At 45.1% G+C, this 16266-nt stretch overlaps 1 protein-coding gene across 2 annotated transcripts in view; it reads right to left on the minus strand.

The window, feature by feature from the left end:
- Window positions 1-286: 286 nt before the first annotated feature.
- The window catches only part of fto (FTO alpha-ketoglutarate dependent dioxygenase), a 138034-nt gene continuing 122054 nt past the window's right edge, over window positions 287-16266 (minus strand). For both annotated transcript variants that reach the window (XM_071202535.1, XM_034077661.2), the window contains exons 9-10: window positions 1721-1861; window positions 287-828 (exon numbers count right to left, since the gene is read on the minus strand). In XM_071202535.1, coding sequence (XP_071058636.1) covers window positions 822-828; window positions 1721-1861 — 148 coding nt within the window. In that variant the 3' untranslated portion in view covers window positions 287-821. The remainder of the gene's footprint in view (window positions 829-1720; window positions 1862-16266) is intronic.

Genomic DNA, 16266 nt, shown 5'->3' on the forward strand with positions numbered 1-16266 from the left:
CACACACACACACACACACACACACACACACACACACACACACACACACACACACACACACACACACACACACACACACACACACACACACACACACACACGGACACGCCTCCATTTGGTACGAACACACTATCGCACTGTAAACACTACACATCACATTCTTCATGTTCTCTATGCGATGACATTCATAACTTGCTTAAAATAATCTTTCTTTGGTCTCTTCTGGCTCTTTCCATTTCCAATAAAATGGATTACACTATACACACGTGGAGAATGATATACCATGTGAGGTTTTTTTTAACAATTCTTGACTTTATTATAACACTGTGACAAGTAGAAAGCATGTATGTGTGTACTGTACGGTTAAAGCTGAGAATGACTTGATCTATTGATAAAAGCAGGTCTGGGTTACATGAGATTAACTAAGAGAATACACTGAAATAATAAATAGTTAAGCAATGTAATGCTGAACTGCAGGTTCGCTTATGTTTCGTTAGACCGCTGTGTTTCTAGGAGGTTGTCGCTAAGCTTGGTTAGCGTGTTAGCATGACACTGAAGCACTATTCTGGTTCTATTGAGGTGGTCTGGATTAGTTCCAGCCATCAAAAAGCTCAGGGTCGACTAAAGATGTCGACGTCAACTAGGGTAGTCGAGGGTGGAGTGGGGGGATGTGGATGAACCCATGAAAAGGAAATGAATCTTGGTGGAATCACAACAGAGGTGTCTTCAGTGGTATCTCCCTTCAGTTGTTGTTGGGGCCGTTCCAAAAAAGCTGGTATTTTTTGCTCGTTTTCCTTTACTTTCTCACATCTATTCATCCCTCACATCCTGTTGGAAAGACCAAAAAAGAGACGATGATTATATATATTTTTGTCATTTAAAAAAAACGTCATGACTGGACACGAGGCCTTCTAACTTTTAGATGTAATTGTAAGCATATATTGTAACGCTTTTTGGGTTTTTATGCTGTCCAATCAAAGGCTCGCTATGTGTTGGAATTGACTTAATGCAGGCCGAGAGGGGCCCAGGATAACACAAACCGTATTATAATTTAACAATAAATCTTAATGCTTTTTATGTTTTTTTTTAAAGCACTTTGAATAGCCTTGTGTTGAAATGTTCTACAAAAACAAAGTTGCCTTGCTTAACATGAGAAAGACAGACATTGTATTGGCCACGACCAAATACCAACACTATTACATTACTATACCTCTACCACAGGAGTCTGGGACGACTTGTTGAGCGGATTGATAGAGTGTAAATGTATGTAAGTAAGTGTGTGTTGTGTGTCTCTCTACATCACACGTTTTGAGACTTGGCGCAACTCCCAAAGCTTTAAAAGTGGCTGTCCTTCGCAGTAATTAAAATGTGTGTCCTTTTCCTTTTGGAGAAAGCAGTTTTAGTTCACTCTTACTTTGGGCCATTTATTTCGCATACTTGCTACTCAAATCAGCATTCTATACTATTTATTAGTTATTATACAATTTTCTGATTGACTCTTCAACTCTTAACTCATGCATTGGTCGATGAATAGCCGCACTAGTATCCAACTTTCTGAGTGAATGAAGGTAGGAATGAAAAAAAACAACAACAACCATGACATTCAGAGTGAGTGAAGAATAAACAAGTTGCCACCTGTGAATGAATGCATGCTTTATGAGCTACGCATGTTCACAACGCGTACATGAGCACATTTCCACACTTCAACATGTCGGCCCACCTCCAGAGCAGTGACTCCACTCTGTTGATGATGTCAGCCAGATCAAAGGGCAGCGGCATGCTGAGGTCATCCACACCCCAGAAGGGCCGGTCCACCGGGGCCTCCTCGGGGGGTAACGTCTGGGCCAGACTGGAGTGGCACCTGAGGCGACAGGACACAGGAAACAAGCGCACCCATTAAACCCTCCCTCCCGTCAAAACCAACTGGGAGACACTCGTCAGAAGCACACGGCTCAGCTCGCTCGCTTTCAACCGCAGTTCTTTTACGATTTATTCTTAGAAATATTTGGGGAACACTCATGTAGGAAACATGTAGGCACATTCTTTTATGGTAATTATGTATGGCTTGGTGAGCCATTTGCATATTAGTTTAAACTAACTCAAATGAATTATAATGATATCGTTTTTGTGACGTTTTGCTTTGCTTATGGACTGCTATAGCTTTATGTTTTGTTCTTATTTATAGAAAGCAGAATGTAGTGCGCGTTCTCGTTCTATAACTTGTAACTTTAAATAAAATCCTGTGTTTAACCTCGAATGCTTAGGAACAAGTGATAGTTGACCAAAAAAAGGGATTGTATGGGTGGAGATAAACAGAAATATGTCTTACGAGCCTCTCTGTATTGACTGATGGGAGTTTTAAAGGGGTCAGCCCCAGAAATGTCAAGTTGTAAAGTCATTGATGTGTGTGTGTGTGTGTGTGTGTGTCCAGAAGGCAGTCAGCTTGTGTGTTTCCTCTCCTTTTTATGACACCTTATAACAGTGGGCTCAATAAGGACCTCCAGAGGACATGAGAGGGTACGTGTGTCTGTGTGTACAAAGGAAAGTGGAATATATTTGATATTGCATCCAAATGCTTGACATCTCATTGTCTTTCCCGTATATTCTTAATGATATTTGCATGTTAGATCTTGTGCACCTTGAACTTCCTTCTTTTCCCTTCAAAACATTCGAAGCAGTGAGCTAAATGCAGCGGAGAGACGGGGAGAAAGTGATGCGTCAGGAATGCGTTTCAAGAGCCATAAATGGCAGCAACGGGATCAAGCTGATGAGGACCCGTGATATCATGTATCATGATTAATGCCCTCTTCATCAGGCACACACAGCGGGATGCTTTCACAAGAACATCACTCTCTGCTGTTGCAATCGTGACAGAGCCGTGAGAAATAAAGCCTTTTCATGTCGCGGCGTGATTTTCATAGTGATTAATAATCGGGGGTTAGATGTAATTTCCACACTGTTGGAACCCCCACAGACCTTCGCCACATCCTTTGTCAGACCAGTGTAAATATTTACTGCGGTGACTTGGTGTTGCTCTCCGCTGTCATTGTAAATCTGCCCTCCCTCTGCCTCTTGACAGATGGGAGTGACCCCTGACCTGGAGGTGCAAGAGGGAGAGGAGGCGGATGGCATGTGTGCTTTGTGTGTGTAATGTGTGTGTGTGCTTGTGAGTGGTAGCCGAACATTTCCTTCCAGAGCCACGAGGCCAGTTATACTCCCCAATCAGTCATTTTACAGGGTCTGTCCTATCATATCCGTTTACCTTACCCACACCCTAAAAAACCCTCAATCAACCCCCAGATACCCACAGACACACGACCACCACCACCTTGTGGCCAGCGACTACAGACGGGGATGAAGAGGACACGGAGAGCTGAAGAGAAGGGTATGAGGGTTCCGGTTATGGATGAGCTGAGGGGATGTTAAAGTTGTCAGGGGACAGCCGGGGGCTGCCACAATTTGTGGTTATATATTTTCACCGGAGCCACTTAATGTTCGACTCACTCGGCCTAAGTGCTGCATTTTGGTGCGGTTAGCCCTTTAAAGAGCTGCTGCATTACGGTGGTGAGGAGCAGCATTAACATCCACTGTTCCAATATATCTTCTGCGCTCTGGATCAGGGCCTGATAATAGCATCTGTTAACATGCACTAAGTACCATTATGTAGCACATCACTTCATAAATAATACGATTAGGCGACCTTGGGGCTTTGCGACGAGCCGTGTGTTTAAATGTTCTCATCATTTATTTAGGGTGCGAATTAAAGGAAGCGCCACTTCAGAGAAAGAGGAGGAGGAGGAGGACACGGCTGGCATATATATCTACAGGGTGTCTAAGAGAGAGAGAGAGAGCAGACTGACCCAGACAGCACACACTCACACACTGTGTGGTTCTGCTGACATCAGCTTGAGGACAACACAGGCCAAGGGAACTCAGGCCTTTGATTTGGTCTGCTTACGTATTCATGCCGTAGAGCTATGAGAGAAAACACTCGCCTCTCTTCTGTTGCCCCGACTCTTCTGAAAGGCTACATACGGTGAAAACCCGACCGACAGAGCTGCCGCATTTATCTGACAGGGGATCTTGCACATTAGCTTGCAAATCGAAAGCTCCTGGGTTACCGGGAGATATAAAAAGATATCAAGACTGGGAGACTATCAAAGATAATATAGTGTAGGTAATTCAGCGCACACTTTTACACAATTTACCACTGTTCGCCGAGTAGCGTCCCTCGACTGCTAAAATGGAACCAAACAAAAAGTCAATATCAAGCGAGGTGCCTTAAGCTCTCCAGGGCTCCTGCTAGAAATGCAGTGTAAGCCACGGTGGCGTACAAACAAGGCTCACCAACAGACTTTCCCATGGCACAGCAGCCCACCTGAAAGTTAAGGTCAAAGACAAAGAGGTTTGTTGTGGGCGGGGCGAATGTGTTTGTGAGTCCAGGCTGTTCCAATGGATTAACCCCAGACAGATATGGGCCTAACTATCCCATCTGGCGCTCGGTCAAGAGAGATTGGCAACACAATCACTCATTTCAATTTGCCCTGAAACCTTATAGCCTGGCAGGCCCCCGCTCAAATGGTATGCTAATGTGAAAGGTATCTAGGATTCTATCGCCTCTATTCCACAGAGGCCTCTCCCTCCCTCCATGCAGCACAGTGCACTTGAACTGCGGCTGGGGCGCGAGCTCAGACGGCCCCTCGCTGCAATAAGGGCCGGAGCCCCCTTTGCATTCAAACTAACCACTTTAGCTAAAGTGAGTGTTAATTATGGACAGGCAAAGCAGTCAATAAAAGGTTAATGTAAAAGTCAAAGGATAAATTCCTTTAAGCATTGCATCATTCCACCATCTCCGCGACCAACACACTGCTCGCAGGTCTCCTAATCAATACGTTTTACTGTAATGCGCTCGCCATCGATTTTTGCCGCCCCTGCTCCACAGTCCGAGCTCCATCACTCGGTTACAGAAAGGAAAAGGAGAGGAGGAGGGAAAGAGAGAGGGATAGAACAACGAGTAAATAAAATGATTAACCTCGGTTTCACTGTTGTTTCACTCTCACTCTCTCTCTCTCTGAAAGGCTTGTTAGAAGAGTGCCGGGTGGTGCAATATCATCAGTGCCATCACCACCATCGCAGGCATCACAATCATCAGCATCATCAGCAGCACACTCAATCTCTGGCCGCCGTGTAATGGTGTAGCAGTTCACTCAAGCAGGGCCATACATTAAAAGGCCCTCTGCTCTTAACAGGATGGAAATCCGCCTAATAGACAACATCAGTGCTTCCAACTCTTGCAATTACACTGATAAATGCACAACTGTGTCAGGCCAAGTGAAAAAGGACCCGGAGAACGCAGATAAGAGACAACGCTTATTGCATTATGCTACAGGAGGTAATTTGTAACCACATGTGGCTAGACAGCTCGGGATGCTCGACTCAGGAGGAGGACACCCTTTCAGGATAAGGGTGGGGTCATGCTACGCTGATGGAAATATATCAAATGTGTCCTTTTCATTTTTTTTATAAAATACTAACATTGTGCTCTTAAACAATCCTACGTTGAGGTTTTTCGTTGAGGTCAATTAGAATTTCATCAAATCTAAGTCCAGTGAAAATAAAATCCACTTTATAAAATATGTTTATATTGCAAGGGGTGTCAAACTCAATTTCATCGCGGGCCACATTAGCATTATGGTTGCACTCAAAGGGCCGGTTGTAACTTTATAAATATATAATATACATAAAATAATGTATTATATTACATTATTGTCTCAGAATTGGATTATTATTGGATAGGGTAATAACTTCGTAATTAACTACTTATGAAAGCAGAAGTCTAGGGCAAATAATTACAAGTCTCTTCAGTGCGCATGTCACAAAATGAGATGCATTGTGGGACATGTAGTTTATGGGCAACGTGCTTCTGTAAATCATGTAACCGTATAATAAATGTATTATAATCTTTGCAAGCTCTTGCGGGCCACATAAAATGAAGTTGCGGGCCGGATTTGGCCCCCGGGCCTTGGGTTTGACACCCCTGGTGTAGAGAATACAATTTATATATGGTATTTAAAAACTAAAGTTGAACTCAAAGCTAAACCTTTTGCCTGAAAGATTACCATATTTATGGAATATTTTGTATCCTGTTTTTCGCAAATAAAAAGGAGAAGTTAACATATTCAGGAACAAAACGATGTATCATGCGTTACATTTAACAATAAATTAAACATTAATTTAACAATGTAATGAATAGCATGAATATATTTAATTAAAGCAAGCAATGACTACTTAAGAGTAGTTTACATCAAAATATAATGCAATATGACAGTGATTAAAATGCATTACAAAATATAAGGCAAAGAATAATAAGACACCATGATCCTTGCATATGCATATTGGTTTTAAGCATTATGACTATTTACAAGAATGTATAACTTTGAGTGCTGATAGTAACACATTATATGTTGGTTTATAATGACATCAAGACAGATGGAAAAGATGAAGAAGTGTCACCACGATTTGATAAAAGCAACATTGTTACAGTTCATTAATAATCATATAATAGAAAATATGTGCCATGCCTTTGCATTACTCTACCAGAACAAAGTGCAATGAAACGGAACATCAATCAATCAATCACCGATGTTGATTTTAAGGTGTTCTGATCAAGGCGAAGCAACATACCTCGGATCACCTGTTTCCTCACGCTCGGCCTGCGCTTCAACTGACTCTGCGGCAAACCTTTGCAGGTGTGCATTTTTATGGTTTCGGCAACCTAAGTGCCCGATATCTGAGAATGCAATCAAACGAGTCATGAAAAAACAGGCATGTGTCTCATAAATCAGCCTGCCCCTGAAGGTACGGCGTGGCAGGGAGAGAGAAGAAAGACAGGAGTACATTTTGCATCTATATGTACTGTATGCAATGTTGAGTCAGATATGGGCGATAGGGCGTATAGGATGTCATCCAGATATGTAATGGGAGAGAAAGAGAGGCATTTATCTGCATACTTATCTCCCCATTGTGTTGTGTAAGTTATTAGTGATGTCATGCCGAGGGCAATATAACACACATTAAGAACAAGGCCCGACCCGAGAAGTGTTCGGCTTCGGCTCTCCACCACCCAAGACTCCAAAGGTCCTGTGAACTCTCAGGGCCGTCCTCATTAGAGCCTGAACGGAGCCTCAGATCCCCACCCACCATCCTCTGCTCCCATTATCCCAATCGCTGCCACATTCGGCGTTAGACGTAAAGCGGTGCAGAATGCGAGCCAGCCAGGGAGCGTGGGCAGGGCTGCGTCTTAACCGTTTCCTCAGGATCAATCAAGCGCTATTGTGTCTGCAGACAGCTGCTGACTGTACACTTTGTGAGTATGTGAGGTGGGCAATTGTGGAGAGAGAAACACAGAGAAGGGGAGGGGGGGGGGGGGCGTCATCAAATGCATGACATATGTTCCTTTCATTTTGATTCTCTCTAAGGAGTCTGGGCTAATAAAACTAACATCTGATGCACTCCTTCTCCCTTTAATTAATGGTTGTGGAAACCACACAAAAATGCATTAGCAATAAGAGGGGGGGGTAGAAGAAGAGTGGTGCTTTTAACACTCCCCCACGTGCCACCGTGACTCTGCTGGGAACAATGATTCTGCCAGGGAGCGTGGGTACCTTTGGGTGGGCCGGGGAGGTGTCCGTCCTGCCAGCTGCAGTCTAGGCTGCTCGTGAAACCACATGAAACAAACAAGGATCCTTATCCGAATGTCAAGCTAGTCGGGTAGAAGGGCCCAGAGTCTGCATTGATGGCCTGTACTGGAGTTGGCCGTCTGCGGCAGAAACTGAATACCCGTCGTACCTGCACAGCCCCCCCCACCTGCTTCACACCCCGAGTGTTTGATGTGGCCTGGCTGGCTGCCGCGTCTCGAGCAGGGTGAACCAGATGTAACAGAAAACACACACAAAGCTAGGTAGCCTCTAAATAGCCTTCATAATTGGAGGCAATAAAACACAATGGCAGTCTGGAAGTGCAAAGGAGGCAAGCCCCTGAACTACAGCTACTGCTCTCAAAAACCAGGTGGACGTCCATTAGGTGCTTAACAGCGTAACAAATTACCGAACACCCCGGCCTGCTCCTTCGCCTCCTCGGGCGATGGGATGGAATGTGGCCTAATGTCAACACAGGCGCACAATTTACGAGCAGACAACTATTGTTCAAATGCAATCAGGTTCTAATAAAAAAGGAGGCAGGAAAAGGACAAACAGATAGGACCCTCCTGGCCGTTTACTCTTCCGACAAGGGGGGGGGAGACAGATCACGCCCTAAGGCTGGGGAACTGTGTGTGTGTGAGAGAGAAGGAAAGTTTTGTTAGTGTGTGTGTGTGTGTGTGTGTGTGTGTGTGTGTGTGTGTGTGTGTGTGTGTGTGTGTGTGTGTGTGTGTGTGTGTCCTCCAGGCTGATTGGGGAGGAATGAGGGAGGCTGTGGCTTTTGGCCTCCTAGCCACCTGTGCCAGGCTACAGGCTAGCGCAACAGTAGCAGCTGGCTTGAAGGCAAAGTGAGAAAAAAAAACAACAAAAACAAACGTTTACTCAGGGCCCCGCCAGTAACACCCCAAAGCCAACATTAAGTAGGGACGGACGCCTAGCCCGACAAAACAACCCTCTCCATCATCGCCCCAACTCAGCCACACGTGGCCAAATACCCCGGTGGAACATTATGAAATATACACGCACGACTAATTAGAGCTTGTTCTAAAGAGACACCGAAGTTTGTCCTGATGACGCTGTTTATTTATAAAGCCCCGGAGAACGAAAATGGAGCAATAAGAGAACTTGATGGCTCGGGTAAAGAGGTTACGAGCCTGCGAGTGATTGCACTTTTGTACAGCTCCGCGTTCGTAAGCTGTAAATCTGCTGTTAGGGAATCAGGAAGAGGGTTATTGTGGCGTTGGGAGCACTAACTCGTAGTTTTCCAGAGCAATGTTACACCGTTGCTGTGAAAACATGTTCTTGTAAAACGATCATTTTTAACCCTCTTCCATTTCCTCCATGCGCCCTCCCTCTTGGCCGAGCGTCGGTGCCTTGTGGGCATCATCTGAACGCTGCAATAAAGCCACTGATGGATGAGGCTTGCCTCGACAGCCATAGAGCCGAGTCATTGGACGATACCTGACCCCAGTCACATGATAAGGTGGATCCGACGTGGGCATAATTCCCACCTGTCTTCAGGTGACAATGGCGGGGTCAAACTGGCCCAGCTAATTATAGTCTATTGTAACTTCAATTGCCTGGTTACAAGTCACCCTTCCAGCTCCAGGGGACGCGGTGTTAAGTTCTGAAGACTCTGTGTAAAGTGAAACTGTGAGATAGAAGTTTGAAACGGTTGCCCAACAGATATTGGGTTTCTGAAACATGTTTATTAAATTGCTTTACAAAGAAAGAGAGGCACACTGGATGAGCTGTTCCCTTTCGACACAGCACGGAAGCAAACAATCGACTCTTTATAAGCAATTGTTTGGATACATATTTTGTTCAAACTAAATGTCACCTCATTGTTAACCTTACTTGTCCTGATGAAATCACATACGAGGCTCAACAAACCAAAGATGGTAAACACGCCCTGCTGAAACAGTCGTAAATCTTAAATCCCATAAAATGGACACGTCTAGGCGTAGGCTCTTAGACATGACCAAGTACACGGGCAAGACAAGACGTTCCTGTGCAAACAAACACGCTGAACATTTCATCACATGTTAAGGATCACTTTGTAATCTGTATTTTAATGAATCATATAAAATAAACACAAAATAAGTTATTGAAATGCATAACTAAGACTTTGAAGTGTATGCCAAAAGATGAAGCCACATCTAATACTTTAACAACTGTAATAATTACAATTCTCAGATTGACATCCCAGCATGCACTGCAGGAGAACCAGGGTGTTCTTTTTGACAGGTCATCAATCACTTCGGCGTTGATAGCCCACTGACCTCACATGACATCCGTAATACTTTATATATCCGGTACAATCTCATTTACAGTTGGTTCGTTTTTTTTGGGAGGACATTCGACTTTTGGTCCAATTATAGTTGTTTCCTTTTGGTTAGGCTTTTAATTGGACAAACAAAGGAGCGGCAAACAGTGGAAGATGTTCACATTCCCCGATTGGCATCCACAAAAAGTCAACAACAAAACTCCCATACTATTTACAGAGCAGGGTGAACTCATTATGAACATGTCAGGCCGGGTACACAGTAACTTATGAGTAATGCTTTTCACTAAACAACAGACGCAGCGAAGCCACTCGTCCAAAGCACGAGAGCGGCCTATAGCATTTTTAACATAGCTGTGTGTGTGTGTGCGCGCACACACACGTGTATGCTGTGCGTCCATGCCAGAGGAGTGCTTTCTGCCAGGTGTTTGAACTTCTGCATCACCTGGTGCTCCTGCTGCGTGAACACGAGTTTTGTTTCACCCTATTAAGTAAATAGTGTAATTAAAGGGCCTCTGCATTTAAAACGCTGTGAACAGCCAGCAATTTGTTTGGAAGAGCAGCCAGGCCAGGCCCCGAGGCTCTGCGCCGAACAGGATGCAAAGAGTACACACAGCAAGCCGTGGAACGTACACTAATGGTGTGGGTGTGTACGAGTACATGTGTACCTGCCACTGTAGATGAGTTGGTGCGTCTGTTTGTGTAGGTGTGTGTGCAAATCACTCGTTGAAAGTTGTTGTGGGTGTTGAATGAAAAACTGTTTGTGGTCTAACTGGTACTTATTACTTTTCTGTTTGTAGTGACAACATCTAAACTTAATGCACTAACCGGCATCACCTACGGCTAAGGGCTCTTTGTGCATAGTGGCGTTGTCATATTGATAGGAGTCAAATAGGTTTCAAATACAACGGCTTAGCTCGTCTGCCACAAAGGAAACCAACGCGACAGCAGCCACAAGCCGAGCCGAGCACAATGGAGACGGGGGGATTACAACTGAAGTTCCAAAAGAGAACTCTCTTCATTAGTTTCCTCTCTTAATGATTTTTCCCTGCACATACAACCCGGCTCTGCACTACCTATCCCAGTGAGGATGCTTCTTACTGAAGCCTCTGCTGCTACTGCTGATCCAGGGTCAGCTGTGGGGAGTAAGAGAGGGATAACCTCGTCATGAGCCCCATAGAAGCCCAGATGGCTGTGCACTAGCGCCGATCCAAACACTAGCTTACAACTCAATCGCTGTGGTCACATCTCCAAGTCCACAGTTTAACCCCCGTCGATGTCAGCCAAGGTCACAGATGCACACTTGAGAGGCAAAAGGAGCCAGGAGTGAAGTGCTGCCAGAGTCGAAGGAATTAGATCTGGGCTGAGTGGCCCTCATCTGGCTAAGCCTGGTAAGTAGCAGGACTAACAGGCTGAGGCACGGTGGTTTGGGTTCACACACACACACACACACACACACACAAATGCATGTAAACGTGCACGCAAACGGACACACACACACAAATGCATGTAAACGCACACACACACACACACACACACACACACACACACACACACACACACACACACACACACACACACACACACACACACACACACACACACACACACACACACACACACACACACACACACACACACACACACACACACACACACACACACACACACACACACACACACACACACACACACACACACACACACACACACACACACACACACACACACACACACACACACACAGACACAGACAGAGAAGGACTCGGAGGGCTACAGATGGTGAGCCCTGGGCCTGGTGACTGGGGCTCTGAAGGAGCTCGTTTTAGATCCAGTGTGGAAGCTGTCACGACGCACAGGCTCAGGGGTTGGGGCGGAAGACAAAGAACAGCGGAAGGAGAGCATGAGGGGAGAAGAGGAGGGGGCGGGGCCTAACTGCTGTCCCTGCATGGGGGCTCACAACATTTTAAGTACAACATCAACATGTCAGTGTTCATTCGTCCCCTTGCCCTCTTGCCCATGTCCTACCCCTGTGTCTCTATTCACCAACACGTCATATAGTGCACACCCCAAAATACACAAACACTGATACACACACACACACACACACACACACACACACACACACACACACACACACACACACACTCTGAAGCCAGCGGCCACTTCAGCCGTAATTCCGCCTGACTTCCGCTGTCTGACTGGCAGGAGACAGGGAGGGTGAGGACAACAAGCTGTGAATACGGGAAGAGACAGAAAATCATTGAGAACCTTGCCTTTATGAATCTTTGATGAGAGAGAGTGGGGGTTGGCGGGGACTTTGCCTCTGGTTAAATCAGAGCATAGTGTGTGTGTGTGTGTGTGTGTGTGTGTGTGTGTGTGTGTGTGTGTGTGTGTGTGTGTGTGTGTGTGTGTGTGTGTGTGTGACTGCCAACAGAGGTTGAGATAAACAGGGCCTGGACCGGGCCCAGACAACTGCACACCCTGCAGTCGGGAACATTTGTCCATGCAATTAGTCCCTGTCCTCCCTGTTCATGTTGCAGGTAAGTGGTATTGGTAGCTAGCAAAACAGCATTCGCTATGAGTGCCTGGGCGAAGGGCTGAAATGTAGCAGGAGGTCTTTGTGTGCGACCAGAAAGCATCCTGCATATTTAATTATGCAACCAGCAACACCTTGGTTACCACAGATTCATAAAGCACTCTCTGTAAAGTGGGACACCACATAAAAAGCGTCACATACTGTATATTATCAAGCCATACATCTGTTTTGCCAAAATACCATTTAACTGCAATGTTTATATTGTTTCTGGTGGTAATAATTACATTTGTGCCTGACCTTAATTATTTTCAATATTTTCGTTTTTAACAACCGTGCCATATATATTCATTATTTTGTTGAAACACTTTGGGCACGGTTGCCGTTGTCTCTATATTACTTGAGGAATTGACCATTAATAGCAAATGGGTATAAATGATTCTACTGAGGGCTAATCCAACTTAACAAAGTGAACTTGTCATACTTGTGTAATCAACAAAACTTAAGATTGTACCGTTTTATTTTTTTCAAAACTATCTGCCGTGATGTCATGTTGCCCCTGCTTTGGTTACAGTTTGACATGAAAGTCCAATTTGTTGTGAAACACGAGATTGCTTTTTTTCTACGTTGAATAGAAACATAAGGGGGAGGGGATTTTTTAAAGAGAAAACTGTATAGCAGAAAGTAAGTGAAAAGAAAAATTATACTTTTTTCATTGTGTTTTAAGAATAATAGAAGTCCGAAATAGGACAATTAAAATATACTGAAATCTTTTGAGATGTCCCGCTAGGTAAAATCGTGAGGGTACTATGTGTGTCTTATGGTTTTAATGGCTCATTCGTCATCTGTGAGAAGACCAGTTTAACACACACTAACTAGTCTGGATAACAGCCATGGAAAGTAACATCTATGTAAATAAAAACAACAATACGCAAGCTGGTATTAAGCTGTCCTAGAAAGAAAGTACCTAATTACAATCATTAAGTATGTTTCAATGTCATGTTAGGACATACAGGACTAGCTTGCAAAGCGTGGGAAGTCGTTTTACGCCCACGCCCTATTCGTGTTCCTTCTTTCACTGTTCATTGTTTTACCTTCACGCCTGTTCAGAAAGCGGACACATAAAAGGCTGATGACTAAGAAGAGGTTGTTTTAATTAATAATAATACAAGGCATGTTACAACACCCCTCTTTCAAATATCCAATAAATCCTTTTGAATAGGTGTCAAGCAAGTGCCAATTTTCTATTCAACATGAGTTGGGATATGTTACGAAACAAGCAGCGCAGCATAGCTTCCTCTCACCTGCCACCTGTGACAGCTCAGAATTCAGTCTTCCAGGAAATTCGGCACATGTTAATGCGTCACCAATGAGGCCTTTTGAAGACTCGATTCATCCCCCTGTCAGCGAGGTACTGCCGGCTGACTCCGGATCACATACGAGTTGGCAATGATATGAACTGTCTTAAGCTGATCAAGAGTTGCTTTGGCTTCCATCTACATCTGTCAGGTTCAAACTTTACACGTCGCTACACATGTGGATCACATATGGCAAAGTACAGGCACAATGCAAGCTTCTGTTTGGACTAATCCACTTTAGGCTTGATTTAACACAGAATGTCTACTTCCTGACGTCTGGAGATGAAGGCGGAGGATTGATCGACACCTTAAGTGCCAGCTTGTAGGCCTGCCATAGCTGAGAACTCAAGGATGCCTCCAGCCTCAGGAGAAGACAATGGGGAACGATGCCAGGTTTGGGTTGGGTTTATCGGGCAGGAGTGAGTCTAACAGTGCCCCCTGATGGTTCATGCATGATTTGTGCCGGGGAGGGAGGCTTGAGGTGGGGCGGACAGGGTGAAGCCTCGAAAAAGTAGTTCCAGGGAAACAACATCACCTGACATCAAATGTGTCCAGCCTTTGTTTGCAGGCCAAGGAGGTGAAAAGAGCAGTACTTAGCAGAGCAGCTAACCTGTGGTCATATCTGCCGGACAAATCAATAGAAGTGTCTGAGAGCAGAGCAGAGTGTGCTGGGGGGGAGCTGGAGGGGCTACCCCTGGCCTGCTGCCCCCCAGGCCCCTCCTGGGGGGTACCTGCCTGTCTCTTCACCCTCCATCTCTTCTGCCTCAGCGCTCCCATCCTGCGACTACTCCATCATACACACACATGCGCGCAACAAGCCCACACATATCCTCTCATACAGGCGTCCTATGACATGGTGTAGCGCCATCTGTACTATGAAGTGCACCAGGGGATCCACATTGCCTAAGATGTTACAGGGCAATTTCAGACTTGTAAAAGGTATATAAGAGCAGATACAAGCACATTCAAACCTATGCCTGCACACAGACACAGACACACCGAGACACATATTGATAAATGCACACACCGTCTGTCCCCTGGTACCTTATAGTACATGGACTACAATATGGACAAGCTTCAAATGGCTTCCCAATGTACTGGTCTTTCACACAAGAGGGCTGAGGAAGCAGTACCTAATGCACAACAGAACCCACTTCCCCCCACCTGACCCTAAAGCCCTGGAGGAAATCAGGCCCTGAGCAACAGAACAACAGTTCTCCTCCATGCTGCAGGAATCTAAGTCTCTAAAAAGCAAGGACCCTTCACCTCATCTCTCCCCCCGCTTGCTACTGCGTACTTACTTTCAATCACAGTTAACATCACAGAACAAGAAGTAGAGGGATGGGAGGAGGCGGAACACAAGCATGCTGCCCAATGCACTTGTCTGGCAGCTGCTTGCTCTGACATTTGAGGCCATGGGGACCGTGTTGAAAGAGCAGATGCTCACTGATGTACAGGCACAGGAACATGGCAACTACACAAGTGGCTGAAGCAGAAAAAGAATCTGCACAAACATATGACAGACAAGAACAAGGGCAACATCTGAAGATGGCAGGCTCACGCAGAGATGTGCCGAAACACAAGCAGGAATACACAGCAGAACGGACATGGCACGGAGAGGAGACAGACACCATCAAAATAGTAACACAAATGAGAAACTCTAAAAACAATGTTCACTTAAAAAGATATTTGTACATTTGTCATATAGTCATTCAAATTATACATATTTTTAAATAATGATGTATACACAAGAATACAATTACAGACATATTTACTAAGTCATGCACATAGGCATTTGTATACACTTCCTTCACAATGGACAGGTACAAGCTGTCCTGCCTCCACGTATTTCAATATTAACCCACAAAGCAACTTATATGCAACTTTTCCTCTGACCTACATGCTAAGTTCACCAACATGGGATTCCTTGTTATTGTGACACCCATGTAATTGCTTGCAACTTGAGTGACAACATTTCCATGAAACACTTCCAACAGTCCCTGATAGGGAAGAACAGGAGAGGATAACATTCAAAGGGTAGGTCTGGGAGAAAGCCGAGTCGAGGCATATAGATAGAGATATAGAGACAAAGCAAATAAGGAGTGATAGAAAGACGAGATGGGAGTCAAACAGATGGAAACAAAAGCGAGACACACAAGAAGAAACAGGATGCAAAGTGAGATGGGTGCAGAACAGGCAGCATCATGGTGCATCTCCGGCACAGAGAATGAGTTTCCGCACAGGACCGCGGGCAGCGATATGGAAATGGGTGGCTGGCAGCTTCTTTGGCTGACTGTAAACAGGATCTTGGTAAGGCATATAGCCTCTGGAGAGGCCCGAGGAGCCTGGCTTCATCGCGGCGCTATATTGAGCTGCAATACTCCCACGGTC

Source organism: Pseudochaenichthys georgianus, chromosome 3, assembly GCF_902827115.2.
Source record: "Pseudochaenichthys georgianus chromosome 3, fPseGeo1.2, whole genome shotgun sequence".
NCBI lineage: Eukaryota > Metazoa > Chordata > Actinopteri > Perciformes > Channichthyidae > Pseudochaenichthys > Pseudochaenichthys georgianus.